The sequence below is a fragment of the Oncorhynchus kisutch genome, unplaced genomic scaffold, assembly GCF_002021735.2.
Source record: "Oncorhynchus kisutch isolate 150728-3 unplaced genomic scaffold, Okis_V2 scaffold4052, whole genome shotgun sequence".
NCBI classification, from domain to species: Eukaryota; Metazoa; Chordata; class Actinopteri; order Salmoniformes; family Salmonidae; genus Oncorhynchus; species Oncorhynchus kisutch.
The window spans coordinates 73196-90138 of NW_022265997.1; the positions used below are offsets into that span (position 1 = coordinate 73196).

At 45.0% G+C, this 16943-nt stretch overlaps 1 protein-coding gene across 1 annotated transcript in view; it reads left to right on the forward strand.

The window, feature by feature from the left end:
- LOC109877712 (receptor expression-enhancing protein 3) overlaps positions 1-16355 on the forward strand; it is a 38291-nt gene extending 21936 nt beyond the window's left edge. The window contains exons 6-8 of the mRNA XM_031822046.1: positions 4631-4790; positions 9687-9823; positions 14850-16355. Coding sequence (XP_031677906.1) covers positions 4631-4790; positions 9687-9823; positions 14850-14924 — 372 coding nt within the window. The 3' untranslated portion in view covers positions 14925-16355. The remainder of the gene's footprint in view (positions 1-4630; positions 4791-9686; positions 9824-14849) is intronic.
- The last annotated feature ends 588 nt before the right edge of the window (positions 16356-16943 follow it).

Below are 16943 nucleotides of genomic sequence, written 5' to 3' on the forward strand. Positions count from 1 at the left end.
AGGCTTTCAAATTTTAAAAAATATATATATAAAATGTTAACTACAAAGTAGCCTCTGCCTACCAGCCAGAATGAGTTGATTATTTGCGTCGATCAAGTGGCCATTTTGTTTTTGCAAACTCGGCCACTTGGAACACCACTAACCATACAAGTTTCTTGCACTTGAATTAAAGGGTATCAACACCAAAAAAATTGCATGTTTCTTAGATTTTTCCCAGACCTCCAAAGTGGTCTCCACATTATGGACTAAGAACATCCAAAAGGTTTTTTCTATTAGTGTGATTTTTGCGAGAAGAAAATAGGCAGAAATCTGAAACCTGGGGTGGGGAAACAGATTTGGGACAGAGCCTCGGTCCAGGCCTGGATAAACAACCTGAGCATGCTAGCTGGGACAGAGCCTCGGTCCAGGCCTGGATAAAACAATAGGCTGCCTTCTTTCTATGTCCTATCTCTCAACACAAAGTCAGAAACCGCATATAACCTTGACTCTGCATCCAGCAGCCTCTCTCACTGTCTCTTCCTGGAGCTTGTAAATACATATATTTTATGTCTCTACTCTGCCTCTATTAAACCAGCCAATTGATCAGGTCTTCTATGGCTCTACTTTTCCCCCCCTAGTCTCTTCTTTTTTTCCTGTTCTCCTGACTGTGTTATAACGTTGGTGTTGATCTGTCTTTCTACCAATCTTGTCTGACATGCAGTCTGTCTCTAGGGGCACAGCACTACTAGTGGCAGCTCTCTGAGGTAATAATGATAGATATATTTTACTGTAGCATGCAGAAATACCTCAGATCTAGGGCTGGGCGATTATGGCCAAAATCTCACATATCCCGATAATAATACATATCACGATTATAGACATTTTTTTATAAATTCAATTTCTGCATATTGAGAATTTCCACACTGTCCCGTAGGGCTGCATTATATGGGCAAGTCATCTGGGCCTTATTTTTAACCAAATGTTGCAATTTGACTTGAGATTTAGAGCGAAACACTTGGGTTAACTGTTGGAATCATGGAAATAGAATGTATATTATATAGTTAAAATATAATTGGGCACTTTTAATACAGTGTTTGACTGAGACAACGAATGAAATTGCCAGGGAGGAGTTGTTGACAGGGTAGGAACTAATGTGTTGATAAGTGTTTCCTAGGGGATCCTATAATCTTTGGCTAGATTGAACGTGTTGTCATAACTACTTCATGTAGCTAACATATTCTTGCTTTGCGTTTACCTCTTTAATTTATAAGACACTGTTGCACAAACAACATGCTGATTTAGGCCTACACAATCACTGGTATTATCAGGCTGTATTAGCTAGCTAAGTTACGTTTGCTCTTACGCAGTACATTTATTCGCTAGCTAGCGATTAGCATTAGTGGCTAACAATTAGCGGCTAACAAGATTTAGGAACAACTTACTAAGAAAAGACAAACAAGCTAATTATAGAACGCTAGTAGATTTATATATTAAGAAGCAAAGGGAACGCAGCATTGTTGTCGTCAACAGTGTTACTTGTGCTGCATTGACCAGGCAGACGGAACACACGGGTCACGTGGTTGAAGAACACCCAATGCGCTCCTTGAGTGACATGGGGCGGGGCTAGGTGTGTGCGGAAGGCGTCATAAAGAGAGAGGAACACATGGACGTTACACACTGCCATCACATTTAACAAGTCAAACATTCAAATACCTGGGATAGAAGGTAAAGTTAAAAACCCAAACCAGTCCGTGCATCAATACCGGTATATGCTAAACATAGTATACCGCCCAGCCCTACTCAGATCATTCATAGATTCACCTATTCATCGTTTTTTTATGGCGTTTGCTAGTCTTTTATCTTTTTGGTATTTTCTGTGATGTTGTCAAGCTGTGCTGCACACACAACCACTAATGTTCCCTTCATGATAGTACACATCCTGTCTGTTCCCCAGTTCTGTTATGGAAAAGGTTCTGCGTTGTCATAAGCTGTTTGAAAACACGATGATAAACACTGTGAATAGATTCTAGGAATTTAACTTATGTAGTAGTTTTACACAAACACAAACACTCCCTCAGCATGTTACTGTCTGTCAGAACACCACAACACAAACACTCCCTCAGCCTGTTACTGTCTGTCAGAACACCACAACACAAACACTCCCTCAGCCTGTTACTGTCTGTCAGAACACCACAACACAAACACTCCCTCAGCCTGTTACTGTCTGTCAGAACACCACAACACAAACACTCCCTCAGCCTGTTACTGTGTCAGAACACAAACACTCCATCAGCCTGTTACTGTGTCAGAACACAAACACTCCCTCAGCCTGTTACTGTATCAGAACACAAACACTCCCTCAGCCTGTTACTGTGTCAGAACACAAACACTCCCTCAGCATGTTACTGTCTGTCAGAACACCACAACACAAACACTCCCTCAGCCTGTTACTGTCTGTCAGAACACCACAACACAAACACTCCCTCAGCCTGTTACTGTCTGTCAGAACACCACAACACAAACACTCCCTCAGCCTGTTACTGTCTGTCAGAACACCACAACACAAACACTCCCTCAGCATGTTACTGTGTGAGAACACAATGACACAAACACTCCCTCAGCCTGTTACTGTCTGTCAGAACACAACAACACAAACACTCCCTCAGCATGTTACTGTGTCAGAACACAATGACACAAACACTCCCTCAGCCTGTTACTGTCTGTCAGAACACCACAACACAAACACTCCCTCAGCCTGTTACTGTGTCAGAACACAAACACTCCCTCAGCATGTTACTGTGTCAGAACACAAACACTCCATCAGCCTGTTACTGTGTCAGAACACAAACACTCCCTCAGCCTGTTACTGTATCAGAACACAAACACTCCCTCAGCCTGTTACTGTGTCAGAACACAAACACTCCCTCAGCATGTTACTGTGTCAGAACACAAACACTCCCTCAGCATGTTACTGTGTCAGAACACAATGACACAAACACTCCCTCAGCCTGTTACTGTCTGTCAGAACACCACAACACAAACACTCCCTCAGCCTGTTACTGTGTCAGAACACAAACACTCCCTCAGCATGTTACTGTGTCAGAACACAAACACTCCATCAGCCTGTTACTGTGTCAGAACACAAACACTCCCTCAGCCTGTTACTGTGTCAGAACACAAACACTCCCTCAGCATGTTACTGTGTCAGAACACAAACACTCCCTCAGCATGTTACTGTGTCAGAACACAAACACTCCCTCAGCCTGTTACTGTGTCAGAAAACAATGACACAAACACTCCCTCAGCCTGTTACTGTGTCAGAACACAAACACTCCCTCAGCCTGTTACTGTGTCAGAACACAAACACTCCCTCAGCCTGTTACTGTGTCAGAACACAAACACTCCCTCAGCCTGTTACTGTGTCAGAACACAAACACTCCCTCAGCCTGTTACTGTGTCAGAACACAAACACTCCCTCAGCCTGTTACTGTGTCAGAACACAAACACTCCCTCAGCCTGTTACTGTGTCAGAACACAAACACTCCCTCAGCCTGTTACTGTGTCAGAACACAAACACTCCCTCAGCCTGTTACTGTGTCAGAACACAAACACTCCCTCAGCCTGTTACTGTGTCAGAACACAAACACTCCCTCAGCCTGTTACTGTGTCAGAACACAAACACTCCCTCAGCCTGTTACTGTGTCAGAACACAAACACTCCCTCAGCCTGTTACTGTGTCAGAACACAAACACTCCCTCAGCATGTTACTGTGTCAGAACACAAACACTCCCTCAGCCTGTTACTGTGTCAGAACACAAACACTCCCTCAGCCTGTTACTGTGTCAGAACACAAACACTCCCTCAGCATGTTACTGTGTCAGAACACAACAACACAAACACTCCCTCAGCCTGTTACTGTGTCAGAACACAAACACTCCCTCAGCCTGTTACTGTGTCAGAACACAATGACACAAACACTCCCTCAGCCTGTTACTGTGTCAGAACACAAACACTCCCTCAGCCTGTTACTGTGTCAGAACACAATGACACAAACACTCCCTCAGCCTGTTACTGTGTCAGAACACAAACACTCCCTCAGCATGTTACTGTGTCAGAACACAAACACTCCCTCAGCCTGTTACTGTGTCAGAACACAAACACTCCCTCAGCCTGTTACTGTGTCAGAACACAAACACTCCCTCAGCCTGTTACTGTGTCAGAACACAAACACTCCCTCAGCATGTTACTGTGTCAGAACACAACAACACAAACACTCCCTCAGCCTGTTACTGTGTCAGAACACAAACACTCCCTCAGCCTGTTACTGTATCAGAACACAAACACTCCCTCAGCCTGTTACTGTGTCAGAACACAAACACTCCCTCAGCCTGTTACTGTGTCAGAACACAAACACTCCCTCAGCCTGTTACTGTGTCAGAACACAAACACTCCCTCAGCCTGTTACTGTGTCAGAACACAAACACTCCCTCAGCCTGTTACTGTGTCAGAACACAAACACTCCATCAGCCTGTTACTGTATTTTGTCGGAGCACAGTAAGATACTGGAGCCATGATGTCATGAGGAGAGGGGAGGCGTTTAGAGGACAGTGTTATCCCAGTGGTGACACTAACTGTGTGTGTGTGTGTGTAGGGCCAGGGGGCGATCACAGAGAAGCTGAGGAGCTTCAGTATGCACGACCTGACTCAGATACCCCTCGACGACGCAGCAGCCAATCAGATCTATACGGCCCATGCCGGCAACCCTGCCGTGAGCAGGAGGGCGCTCGCCGCAAACTCGACCGACAGAACAGGTAGGACATGTCTCCCCCGCACGCACACACACACACACACACACACACACACACACACACACACACACACACACACACAGGTCCTTACATGAACCCATCACCTAGTACCTTCCACTGGTCTGTTAATCATTGATCTGAAGAGGGAGCCAATTATACCACAGTAAGACTCTGGTCTCCACCTTCCTCAAACATCCTCTATAGCTGGGTCTGTGTTAACCCTCCCTATGAGTAATGCGGGTTAACCCTCCCTATGAGTAACGCGGGTTAACCCTCCCTGTGAGTAACGCGGGTTAACCCTCCCTGTGAGTAACGCGGGTTAACCCTCCCTGTGAGTAACGCGGGTTAACCCTCCCTGTGAGTAACGCGGGTTAACTCTCCCTGTGAGTAACGCGGGTTAACCCTCCCTGTGAGTAACGCGGGTTAACCCTCCCTGTGAGTAACGCGGGTTAACCCTCCCTGTGAGTAACGCGGGTTAACCCTCCCTGTGAGTAACGCGGGTTAACCCTCCCTGTGAGTAACGCGGGTTAACCCTCCCTGTGAGTAACGCGGGTTAACCCTCCCTGTGAGTAACGCGGGTTAACCCTCCCTGTGAGTAACGCGGGTTAACCCTCACTGTGAGTAACGCGGGTTAACCCTCACTGTGAGTAACGCGGGTTAACCCTCACTGTGAGTAACGCGGGTTAACCCTCACTGTGAGTAACGCGGGTTAACCCTCACTGTGAGTAACGCGGGTTAACCCTCACTGTGAGTAACGCGGGTTAACCCTCACTGTGTGTAACGCGGGTTAACCCTCCCTGTGAGCCCTGGTCTAAAGCAGTGTCCTCTATAGGATGTAGGGTGCCTATGAGCCAGTGATTCCAGCTGTTCGTCTCTAAGAGCGTTGGCAGTGATTCCAGCTGTTCGTCTCTAAGAGCGTTGGCAGTGATTCCAGCTGTTCGTCTCTAAGAGCGTTGGCAGTGATTCCAGCTGTTCGTCTCTAAGAGCTTTGGCAGTGATTCCAGCTGTTCGTCTCTAAGAGCTTTGGCAGTGATTCCAGCTGTTCGCCTCTAAGAGCTTTGGCAGTGATTCCAGCTGTTCGCCTCTAAGAGCTTTGGCAGTGATTCCAGCTGTTCGTCTCTTAAGAGCTTTGGCAGTGATTCCAGCTGTTCGTCTCTAAGAGCGTTGGCAGTGATTCCAGCTGTTCGTCTCTAAGAGCTTTGGCAGTGATTCCAGCTGTTCGTCTCTAAGAGCTTTGGCAGTGATTCCAGCTGTTCGTCTCTAAGAGCTTTGGCAGTGATTCCAGCTGTTCGTCTCTAAGAGCTTTGGCAGTGATTCCAGCTGTTCGTCTCTAAGAGCTTTGGCAGTGATTCCAGCTGTTCGTCTCTAAGAGCGTTGGCAGTGATTCCAGCTGTTCGTCTCTAAGAGCGTTGGCAGTGATTCCAGCTGTTCGTCTCTAAGAGCGTTGGCAGTGATTCCAGCTGTTCGTCTCTAAGAGCGTTGGCAGTGATTCCAGCTGTTCGTCTCTAAGAGCTTTGCACACCTGGATTGTACAACATTTGCCCATTTCTATTATTTTCAAACTTCATGCTCTTTCGAATTGGTTGTTGATCACTGCTAGACAACCGTTCTGCACCCTATTCCCTATGTAGTGCACCCTATTCCCTATGTAGTGTGACCAGCTGCAAGCTCAGATGTGGTGGTTCCATTCTGCACCCTATTCCCTATGTAGTGTCTCCTCAGGTTGACAGAGGATCAGTACAGGGAGGGTTTGGTTATGTTCTACTCAGGTTGATCAGTACAGGGAGGGGTTGGTTCTGTTCTACTCAGGTTGACAGAGGATCAGTACAGGGAGGGGTTGGTTCTGTTCTACTCAGGTTGACAGAGGATCAGTACAGGGAGGGGTTGGTTGGTTCTGTTCTACTCAGGTTGAGAGGATCAGTACAGGGAGGGGTTGGTTGGTTCTGTTCTACTCAGGTTGAGAGGATCAGTACAGGGAGGGGTTGGTTGGTTCTGTTCTCAGGGAGGGATAGTCACATTACTCGTCATCACGCAAGTATGCTCTGGGCTGGACTGCTCTGGGCTGGACTGTTCTGGGCTGTTCTGGACTGGACTAGCTCAGCCGTGACCAGTCAGAGGTATGCTAGAAGACAGATAAATAGATCATTAGTGGGATGAATGGAATGGGCTCCTCACCTTTGTCATACTAGGAAAATTATATCTGATGTGGAGAATTAGATATTTCTCCTAAAACAGCTGTCAACCAATAGGGCTCAATAGCTTCATCTGATACCAGTTTGCCTTGGACTGTGTGAAGGCTAGCATAAAAAACACATTTCTTAGGTTGCAGAAAGTTTAAATCCTCAAACAAATATGAACAGCCTTGTAGAGTTGATAGTGGCTCCAGATCCCAAGGATCTTTCTAGAATGGAGAGCAGATGTGACTACAGGAACAAAGGAGAGGAGGACTGGAGGCTGTTACTATGTTACTGCTGCCCCCTGGTGGAGGCTGGTAGAATGGCAGCTGTTGTGACTCACAACACATAAGTCCCAGTCAGTTAGTAGGTGTCATAGCCCAGTGATATTACAGAACAGCCCCAGTCAGTTAGTAGGGGTCATAGCCCAGTGATGATATTACAGAACAGCCCCAGTCAGTTAGTAGGGGTCGTAGCCCAGTGATGGTATTACAGAACAGAACAGCCCCAGTCAGTTAGTAGGGGTCATAGCCCAGTGATGGTATTACAGAACAGAACAGCCCCAGTCAGTTAGTAGGGGTCATAGCCCAGTGATGATATTACAGAACAGCCCCAGTCAGTTAGTAGGGGTCATAGCCCAGTGATGATATTACAGAACAGCCCCAGTCAGTTAGTAGGGGTCATAGCTCAGTGATGATATTACAGAACAGCCCCAGTCAGTTAGTAGGGGTCATAGCCCCGTGATGGTATTGCAGAACAGAACAGTCCCAGTCAGTTAGTAGGGGTCATAGCCCAGTGATGATATTACAGAACAGCCCCAGTCAGTTAGTAGAGGTCGTAGCCCAGTGATATTACAGAACAGCCCCAGTCAGTTAGTAGGGGTCATAGCCCAGTCGTGATATTACAGAACAGCCCCAGTCAGTTAGTAGGGGTCGTAGCCCAGTGATGATATTATAGAACAGCCCCAGTCAGTTAGTAGGGGTCATAGCCCAGTCGTGATATTACAGAACAGCCCCAGTCAGTTAGTAGGGGTCATAGCCCAGTGATGGTATTACGGAACAGAACAGCCCCAGTCAGTTAGTAGGGGTCATAGCCCAGTGATGATATTACAGAACAGCCCCAGTCAGTTAGTAGGGGTCATAGCCCAGTGATGATATTACAGAACAGCCCCAGTCAGTTAGTAGGGGTCATAGCCCAGTGATGGTATTGCAGAACAGAACAGTCCCAGTCAGTTAGTAGGGGTCATAGCCCAGTGATGATATTACAGAACAGCCCCAGTCAGTTAGTAGGGGTCATAGCCCAGTGATGGTATTGCAGAACAGAACAGTCCCAGTCAGTTAGTAGGGGTCATAGCCCAGTGATGATATTACAGAACAGCCCCAGTCAGTTAGTAGGGATCATAGCCCAGTGATGGTATTGCAGAACAGAACAGTCCCAGTCAGTTAGTAGGGGTCATAGCCCAGTGATGATATTACAGAACAGCCCCAGTCAGTTAGTAGGGATCATAGCCCAGTGATGGTATTGCAGAACATAACAGTCCCAGTCAGTTAGTAGGGGTCATAGCCCAGTGATGATATTACAGAACAGTCCCAGTCAGTTAGTAGGGGTCGTAGCCCAGTGATGATATTACAGAACAGCCCCAGTCAGTTAGTAGGGGTCGTAGCCCAGTGATATTACAGAACAGCCCCAGTCAGTTAGTAGGGGTCGTAGCCCAGTGATGATATTACAGAACAGCCCCAGTCAGTTAGTAGGGGTCGTAGCCCAGTGATGATATTACAGAACAGCCCCAGTCAGTTAGTAGGGGTCATAGCCCAGTGATGATATTACAGAACATCCCCAGTCAGCTAGTAGTGGTGATGGAGTGGTGTAAATCTCGCCACCATTGGACTGTGGATCAGTGGAAACTTGTTCTCTGGAGTGATGAATCATGTTTCACCAACTGGCTGTCTGACGGACAAATCCCGGGTTTGGCTGATGCCAGGAGAACGTTACCTTCCCCAATGCATTGTGCCAACTGTAAAGTTTGGTGGAGGAGGAATAATTGTCTGGGGCTGTTTTTCATGGTTCAGTCCCCTTAGTTCCAGTGAAGGGAAATATTAACACTACAGTATACAATGACATTCTAGATGATTCGGTGCTTCCAACTTTGTGGCAACAGTTTGGGGAAGGCCATTTCCTGTTTCACCATGACAATGCCCACATGCACAAAGTGAGGTCCAATCAGAAATGGTTTGTGGAGATCAGTGTGGAAGAACTTGACTGTCCTGCACAGTTTACACATACTTTAGGTCATGTAGTGTATGTTATAGCAATCTGTTAGGGGATAACACCGTTGGTTGTTGTGGCCTCAGCTGTGGAATTCATCCCCAGTGATTGGCTCCGTCCCCAGGCAGCCTGTCTCTCTCTCTCCAACACACCAGTCAGAATGTCAGTCAGCCCCCCTCGGACTCAGCACTTCTACCATGAGGACACGACCTAGGAGTCTGGTCAGAAGACCAAGATAACCTTCTTCTGGTTTAGTTGTACTATGTCTAACTGATATGGACATGTCTCCCCAGAGTACCTTGTCTAACTGATAGGGACCTGTCTCCCCAGAGTACCCTGTCTAACTAATATGGACATGTCTCCCCAGAGTACCCTGTCTAACTGATATGGACAAGTCTCCCCAGAGTACCCTGTCTAACTGATAGGGACATGTCTAACTGATAGGGACGTTTCTCCCCAGAGTACTATGCCTATGATCAGGAGGACAGGACAGATGAGGAGGGGGAACAACTTTTCTCAGAGGACGAGGCTGTCACCCAGAGAGGTCTGAGGAGGTCCCAGAGTGTCAAGATCGTGCGCTCTAAAGCCCGCAAAGATGTAAGTCTGAATATAACACACTGTAAAGCCCGCAAAGATGTAAATCTGAATACAACACACTGTAAAGATGTCTGTGAATACAACACACTGTAAAGATGTCTGTCTGAATACAACACACTGTAAAGATGTCTGTCTGAATACAACACACTGTAAAGATGTCTGTCTGAATACAACACACCGTAAAGATGTCTGTCTGAATACAACACGCTGTAAAGATGTCTGTCTGAATACAACACCCTGTAAAGATGTCTGTCTGAATACAACACACTGTAAAGATGTCTGTCTGAATACAACACACTGTAAAGATGTCTGTCTGAATACAACACCCTGTAAAGATGTCTGTCTGAATACAACACCCTGTAAAGATGTCTGTCTGAATACAACACCCTGTAAAGATGTCTGTCTGAATACAACACACTGTAAAGATGTCTGTCTGAATACAACACACTGTAAAGATGTCTGTCTGAATACAACACCCTGTAAAGATGTCTGTCTGAATACAACACCCTCTGCGGCTGCTCTCCTCTGGTTTGGATAGGTTAAATACTATCTCTCTAATGCAGTGGTCACCAACCGGTTGATCACCAGATATTTGTGTTGAAAAGCCAACAGTGGGAATATCGAGGAAGATGCCTAAAATAATCAAACTATTTCACTTTATTCTCAGCTGTGAGTGCTACACCAACTGGTCTCTTCTGTTATCAGAGCTACACCAACTGGTCTCTTCTGTTATCAGAGCTACACCAACTGGTCTCTTCTGTTATCAGAGCTACACCAACTGGTCTCTTCTGTTATCAGAGCTACACCAACTGGTCTCTTCTGTTATCAGAGCTACACCAACTGGTCTCTTCTGTTATCAGAGCTACACCAACTGGTCTCTTCTGTTATCAGAGCTACACCAACTGGTCTCTTCTGTTATCAGAGCTACACCAACTGGTCTCTTCTGTTATCAGTGCTACACCAACTGGTCTCTTCTGTTATCAGAGCTACACCAACTGGTCTCTTCTGTTATCAGAGCTACACCAACTGGTCTCTTCTGTTATCAGAGCTCACCAACTGGTCTCTTCTGTTATCAGAGCTACACCAACTGGTCTCTTCTGTTATCAGAGCTACACCAACTGGTCTCTTCTGTTATCAGAGCTACACCAACTGGTCTCTTCTGTTATCAGAGCTACACCAACTGGTCTCTTCTGTTATCAGAGCTACACCAACTGGTCTCTTCTGTTATCAGAGCTACACCAACTGGTCTCTTCTGTTATCAGAGCTACACCAACTGGTCTCTTCTGTTATCAGAGCTACACCAACTGGTCTCTTCTGTTATCAGAGCTCAGGTTCTGAAATATATGGTCTGAGAATAACCATACTGACAGGCCAGGCATATAGCCACTATGCTGTGATAATGTATTAGACCAGGCATACAGCCACTATGCTGTGATAATGTATTAGGCCAGGCATATAGCCACTATGCTGTGATAATTAAATAGACCAGGCATATAGCCACTATGCTGTGATAATGTATTAGACCAGGCATATAGCCATTATGCTGTGATAATGTATTAGACCAGGCATATAGCCACTATGCTGTGATAATGTATTAGGCCAGGCATATAGCCACTATGCTGTGATAATGTATTAGACCAGGCATACAGACACTATGCTGTGATAATGTATTAGACCAGGCATATAGCCACTATGCTGTGATAATTAAATAGACCAGGCATATAGCCATTATGCTGTGATAATGTATTAGACCAGGCATACAGCCACTATGCTGTGATAATGTATTAGGCCAGGCATATAGCCATTATGCTGTGATAATGTATTAGGCCAGGCATATAGCCATTATGCTGTGATAATGTATTAGACCAGGCATACAGCCACTATGCTGTGATAATGTATTAGGCCAGGCATATAGCCACTATGCTGTGATAATTAAATAGACCAGGCATATAGCCATTATGCTGTGATAATGTATTAGGCCAGGCATATAGCCATTATGCTGTGATAATGTATTAGACCAGGCATACAGCCACTATGCTGTGATAATGTATTAGGCCAGGCATATAGCCACTATGCTGTGATAATGTATTAGGCCAGGCATATAGCCACTATGCTGTGATAATGTATTAGGCCAGGCATATAGCCATTATGCTGTGATAATGTATTAGGCCAGGCATATAGCCATTATGCTGTGATAATGTATTAGACCAGGCATACAGCCACTATGCTGTGATAATGTATTAGGCCAGGCATATAGCCACTATGCTGTGATAATGTATTAGGCCAGGCATATAGCCATTATGCTGTGATAATGTATTAGGCCAGGCATATAGCCATTATGCTGTGATAATGTATTAGACCAGGCATACAGCCACTATGCTGTGATAATGTATTAGGCCAGGCATATAGCCATTATGCTGTGATAATGTATTAGGCCAGGCATATAGCCATTATGCTGTGATAATGTATTAGACCAGGCATACAGCCACTATGCTGTGATAATGTATTAGGCCAGGCATATAGCCACTGTGCTGTGATAATGTATTAGGCCAGGCATATAGCCACTATGCTGTGATAATTAAATAGACCAGGCATATAGCCACTATGCTGTGATAATGTATTAGGCCAGGCATATAGCCACTATGCTGTGATAATGTATTAGACCAGGCATATAGCCATTATGCTGTGATAATGTATTAGACCAGGCATACAGCCACTATGCTGTGATAATGTATTAGGCCAGGCATATAGCCACTATGCTGTGATAATTAAATAGACCAGGCATATAGCCACTATGCTGTGATAATGTATTAGACCAGGCATATAGCCATTATGCTGTGATAATGTATTAGACCAGGCATATAGCCACTATGCTGTGATAATGTATTAGGCCAGGCATATAGCCACTATGCTGTGATAATGTATTAGACCAGGCATACAGACACTATGCTGTGATAATGTATTAGACCAGGCATATAGCCACTATGCTGTGATAATTAAATAGACCAGGCATATAGCCATTATGCTGTGATAATGTATTAGACCAGGCATACAGCCACTATGCTGTGATAATGTATTAGGCCAGGCATATAGCCATTATGCTGTGATAATGTATTAGGCCAGGCATATAGCCATTATGCTGTGATAATGTATTAGACCAGGCATACAGCCACTATGCTGTGATAATGTATTAGGCCAGGCATATAGCCACTATGCTGTGATAATTAAATAGACCAGGCATATAGCCATTATGCTGTGATAATGTATTAGGCCAGGCATATAGCCATTATGCTGTGATAATGTATTAGACCAGGCATACAGCCACTATGCTGTGATAATGTATTAGGCCAGGCATATAGCCACTATGCTGTGATAATGTATTAGGCCAGGCATATAGCCACTATGCTGTGATAATGTATTAGGCCAGGCATATAGCCATTATGCTGTGATAATGTATTAGGCCAGGCATATAGCCATTATGCTGTGATAATGTATTAGACCAGGCATACAGCCACTATGCTGTGATAATGTATTAGGCCAGGCATATAGCCACTATGCTGTGATAATGTATTAGGCCAGGCATATAGCCATTATGCTGTGATAATGTATTAGGCCAGGCATATAGCCATTATGCTGTGATAATGTATTAGACCAGGCATACAGCCACTATGCTGTGATAATGTATTAGGCCAGGCATATAGCCATTATGCTGTGATAATGTATTAGGCCAGGCATATAGCCATTATGCTGTGATAATGTATTAGACCAGGCATACAGCCACTATGCTGTGATAATGTATTAGGCCAGGCATATAGCCACTGTGCTGTGATAATGTATTAGGCCAGGCATATAGCCACTATGCTGTGATAATTAAATAGACCAGGCATATAGCCACTATGCTGTGATAATGTATTAGGCCAGGCATATAGCCACTATGCTGTGATAATGTATTAGACCAGGCATATAGCCATTATGCTGTGATAATGTATTAGACCAGGCATATAGCCACTATGCTGTGATAATGTATTAGGCCAGGCATATAGCCACTATGCTGTGATAATGTATTAGACCAGGCATACAGACACTATGCTGTGATAATGTATTAGACCAGGCATATAGCCACTATGCTGTGATAATTAAATAGACCAGGCATATAGCCATTATGCTGTGATAATGTATTAGGCCAGGCATATAGCCACTATGCTGTGATAATGTATTAGGCCAGGCATACAGCCACTATGCTGTGATAATGTATTAGGCCAGGCATATAGCCATTATGCTGTGATAATGTATTAGGCCAGGCATATAGCCATTATGCTGTGATAATGTATTAGACCAGGCATATAGCCATTATGCTGTGATAATGTATTAGGCCAGGCATATAGCCACTATGCTGTGATAATGTATTAGACCAGGCATACAGCCACTATGCTGTGATAATGTATTAGGCCAGACATATAGCCATTATGCTGTGATAATGTATTAGGCCAGGCATATAGCCATTATGCTGTGATAATGTATTAGACCAGGCATACAGCCACTATGCTGTGATAATGTATTAGGCCAGGCATATAGCCACTATGCTGTGATAATGTATTAGGCCAGGCATGTAGCCACTATGCTGTGATAATGTATAAGGCCAGGCATATAGCCACTGTGCTGTGATAATGTATTAGGCCAGGCATGTAGCCACTATGCTGTGATAATGTATTAGGCCAGACAATATGCTGTGCTGTCATCTCTGTTTGCGTTTTGACACTGAAAGTGATCTGGACTGAGGAAAGACTGGTGACCACCTCTACAGTCTCTATACAAGGGTCTTATTCTTCAGTCTTTGCAAAGGGTCTGTTCTGTTTCAGGAGGCTGTAATGCTTGTTATCGTATATTAACTAGGTCAGAGTTATACCAGTCTGATCTGTTCTGTTTCAGGAGGCTGTAATGCTTGTTATCGTATATTAACTAGGTCAGAGTTACACCAGTCTGATGATGATGAATACATCGTTGTCTAATCCGTTCTGTCCAACAGGCCCGTTATGGATCTCTGAAGATCAAAGGGAAGCGGAGGCCGGTTCTGACTGCTGCTACCTACAGTGCCATGTAATGACCAGTCCAGGAGACGTGACTGCTGGCTGGTGCCATGGATGGGTTTCCTTCTGTAGTGCTCTACTGTTGACCAGAGCACGGTGGGTCCTGGCTAAAAGTAGTGCATTATGGGCCCTGGCCAACAGTAGTGCACTAGAATGGAAATAGGCTTTTTGGGACGGACCAGGAAATCAGTCAACAATTCAGGAAGGACTACTGACGGCTCCAACATCCATATCAGTGACTACTGACGGCTCCAACATCCATATCAGTGACTACTGACATGTCAGACCATCCATTCTATGGAGAACGAGGCTGTGGAACTGTTCTGCTGGTGTTTTTAAAACTGTCCTGGGGTCTAATTCTATTCACGCTGGGAGCATCTGTCTTTTTTTAAACGAACCAACAACTCACTATATTTATGACATTATTCTGACTGTGTATTTAAACCATCGTACAGCAGTAGCTGTACAGAAAGAATCTTAAGGTTTCCTGTCTTTTAATTGTGTGTTTTTGTTGCATGGATCTTATTTTCTGGGTCGTTTTAATGTGAGGATGTGGACTTTTTAGGATCTTGGCTTTTTTTTGGAGGGGTTATATAATTAATTTAGCTTCATTTTGTCATATATGCTGCCTTGTATTTTGAGTTTAGCCTATTAAATAGTAGAATACATTATAATAGTGACCATTCTGACACACTTAAAAAGATTGTTACCAAGTAACAGCTGACCAAAAAGTGTCCCTTATTCCTTCCGGAGGAATAAACCAATGATGAGAGAAAGGGAACAGAGAAGCCTGTTAAATGTGTCCCAAATGGCATCATTCCCTATACAGGGCACTACCCAATGGGCCCTGCTCTAAAGTAGTGCACTACGTAGGGAATAGGGTTCCAATGGGCCCTGCTCTAAAGTAGTGCACTGTGTAGGGAATAGGGTTCCATAGGGCCCTGCTCTAAAGTAGTGCACTACCCAATGGGCCCTGCTCTAAAGTAGTGCACTACGTAGGGAATAGGGTTCCAATGGGCCCTGCTCTAAAGTAGTGCACTGTGTAGGGAATAGGGTTCCAATGGGCCCTGCTCTAAAGTAGTGCACTACTATGTAGGGAATAGGGTGCCATTAGGGATGCAAACCCAATGTTGAGGTATGTGTGTTGACTGTAACTGGCCTGTCCAGTTTGAATGACTGCATTTCCTGTTTTAGATTTTGGAACAAAGCTTTTTTTCTCCCATAACCAATCTTTTTGCACACTCTCTTCCAAAACGATGTCCTTTTGTAAGGCTTTGATGCCATCTGTTTTACAATGTGTCCTGCTGCATTCTGGGATGCTTTTAACGACGTGATGAAACCGATTTAATACCAAAGCGTTATCTCCTAAACCAGTGACCTGGGTCTGATTCCTGTGGGAATGTATCATAGAGGTGTTGTAAATAAATATATACATTCAAAAATGTCTGCAAAGTAATTCAACTTTTGATCATGTGGTTTTCAACAAAACAATGGCAACAAGTGGAATATAATACCTTACTACCAATCAACAGCTGATGGGGATTCCTCTGATGGGACTTCTAGTCACCACATTTCATTATAACTGCTGTAGACCTTACAGGGACATTCTGACTGACAAGCTCTTTCCCAACGACGCAGAGTCATGACGGCCATTCTAAGGTCAGACAACAATCACAGAAGAAAACCCTCCCGGCCTCATCTGTCAGGAGAGACGGTCTGATCCGTCGGGAGACACGGCCTGATCCGTCGGGAGAGATGGTCGGTGTATCACCCAGCCTAGATGTGTGTCCCAAATGGAGCCCTATGGGATAAAAGTAGTGCGCTATATAGGTAATAAGGTTCCATTTGGGACTCACACTGGGGCCTAGATGAGGACACAGGCTGGGGCCTAGATGAGGACACAGGCTGGGGCCTAGATGAGGACACAGGCTGGGGCCTAGATGAGGACACAGGCTGGGGCCTAGCTGAGGATACAGGCTAGGGCCTAGATGAGGATACAGGCTGGGGCCTAGATGAGGATACAGACTGGGGCC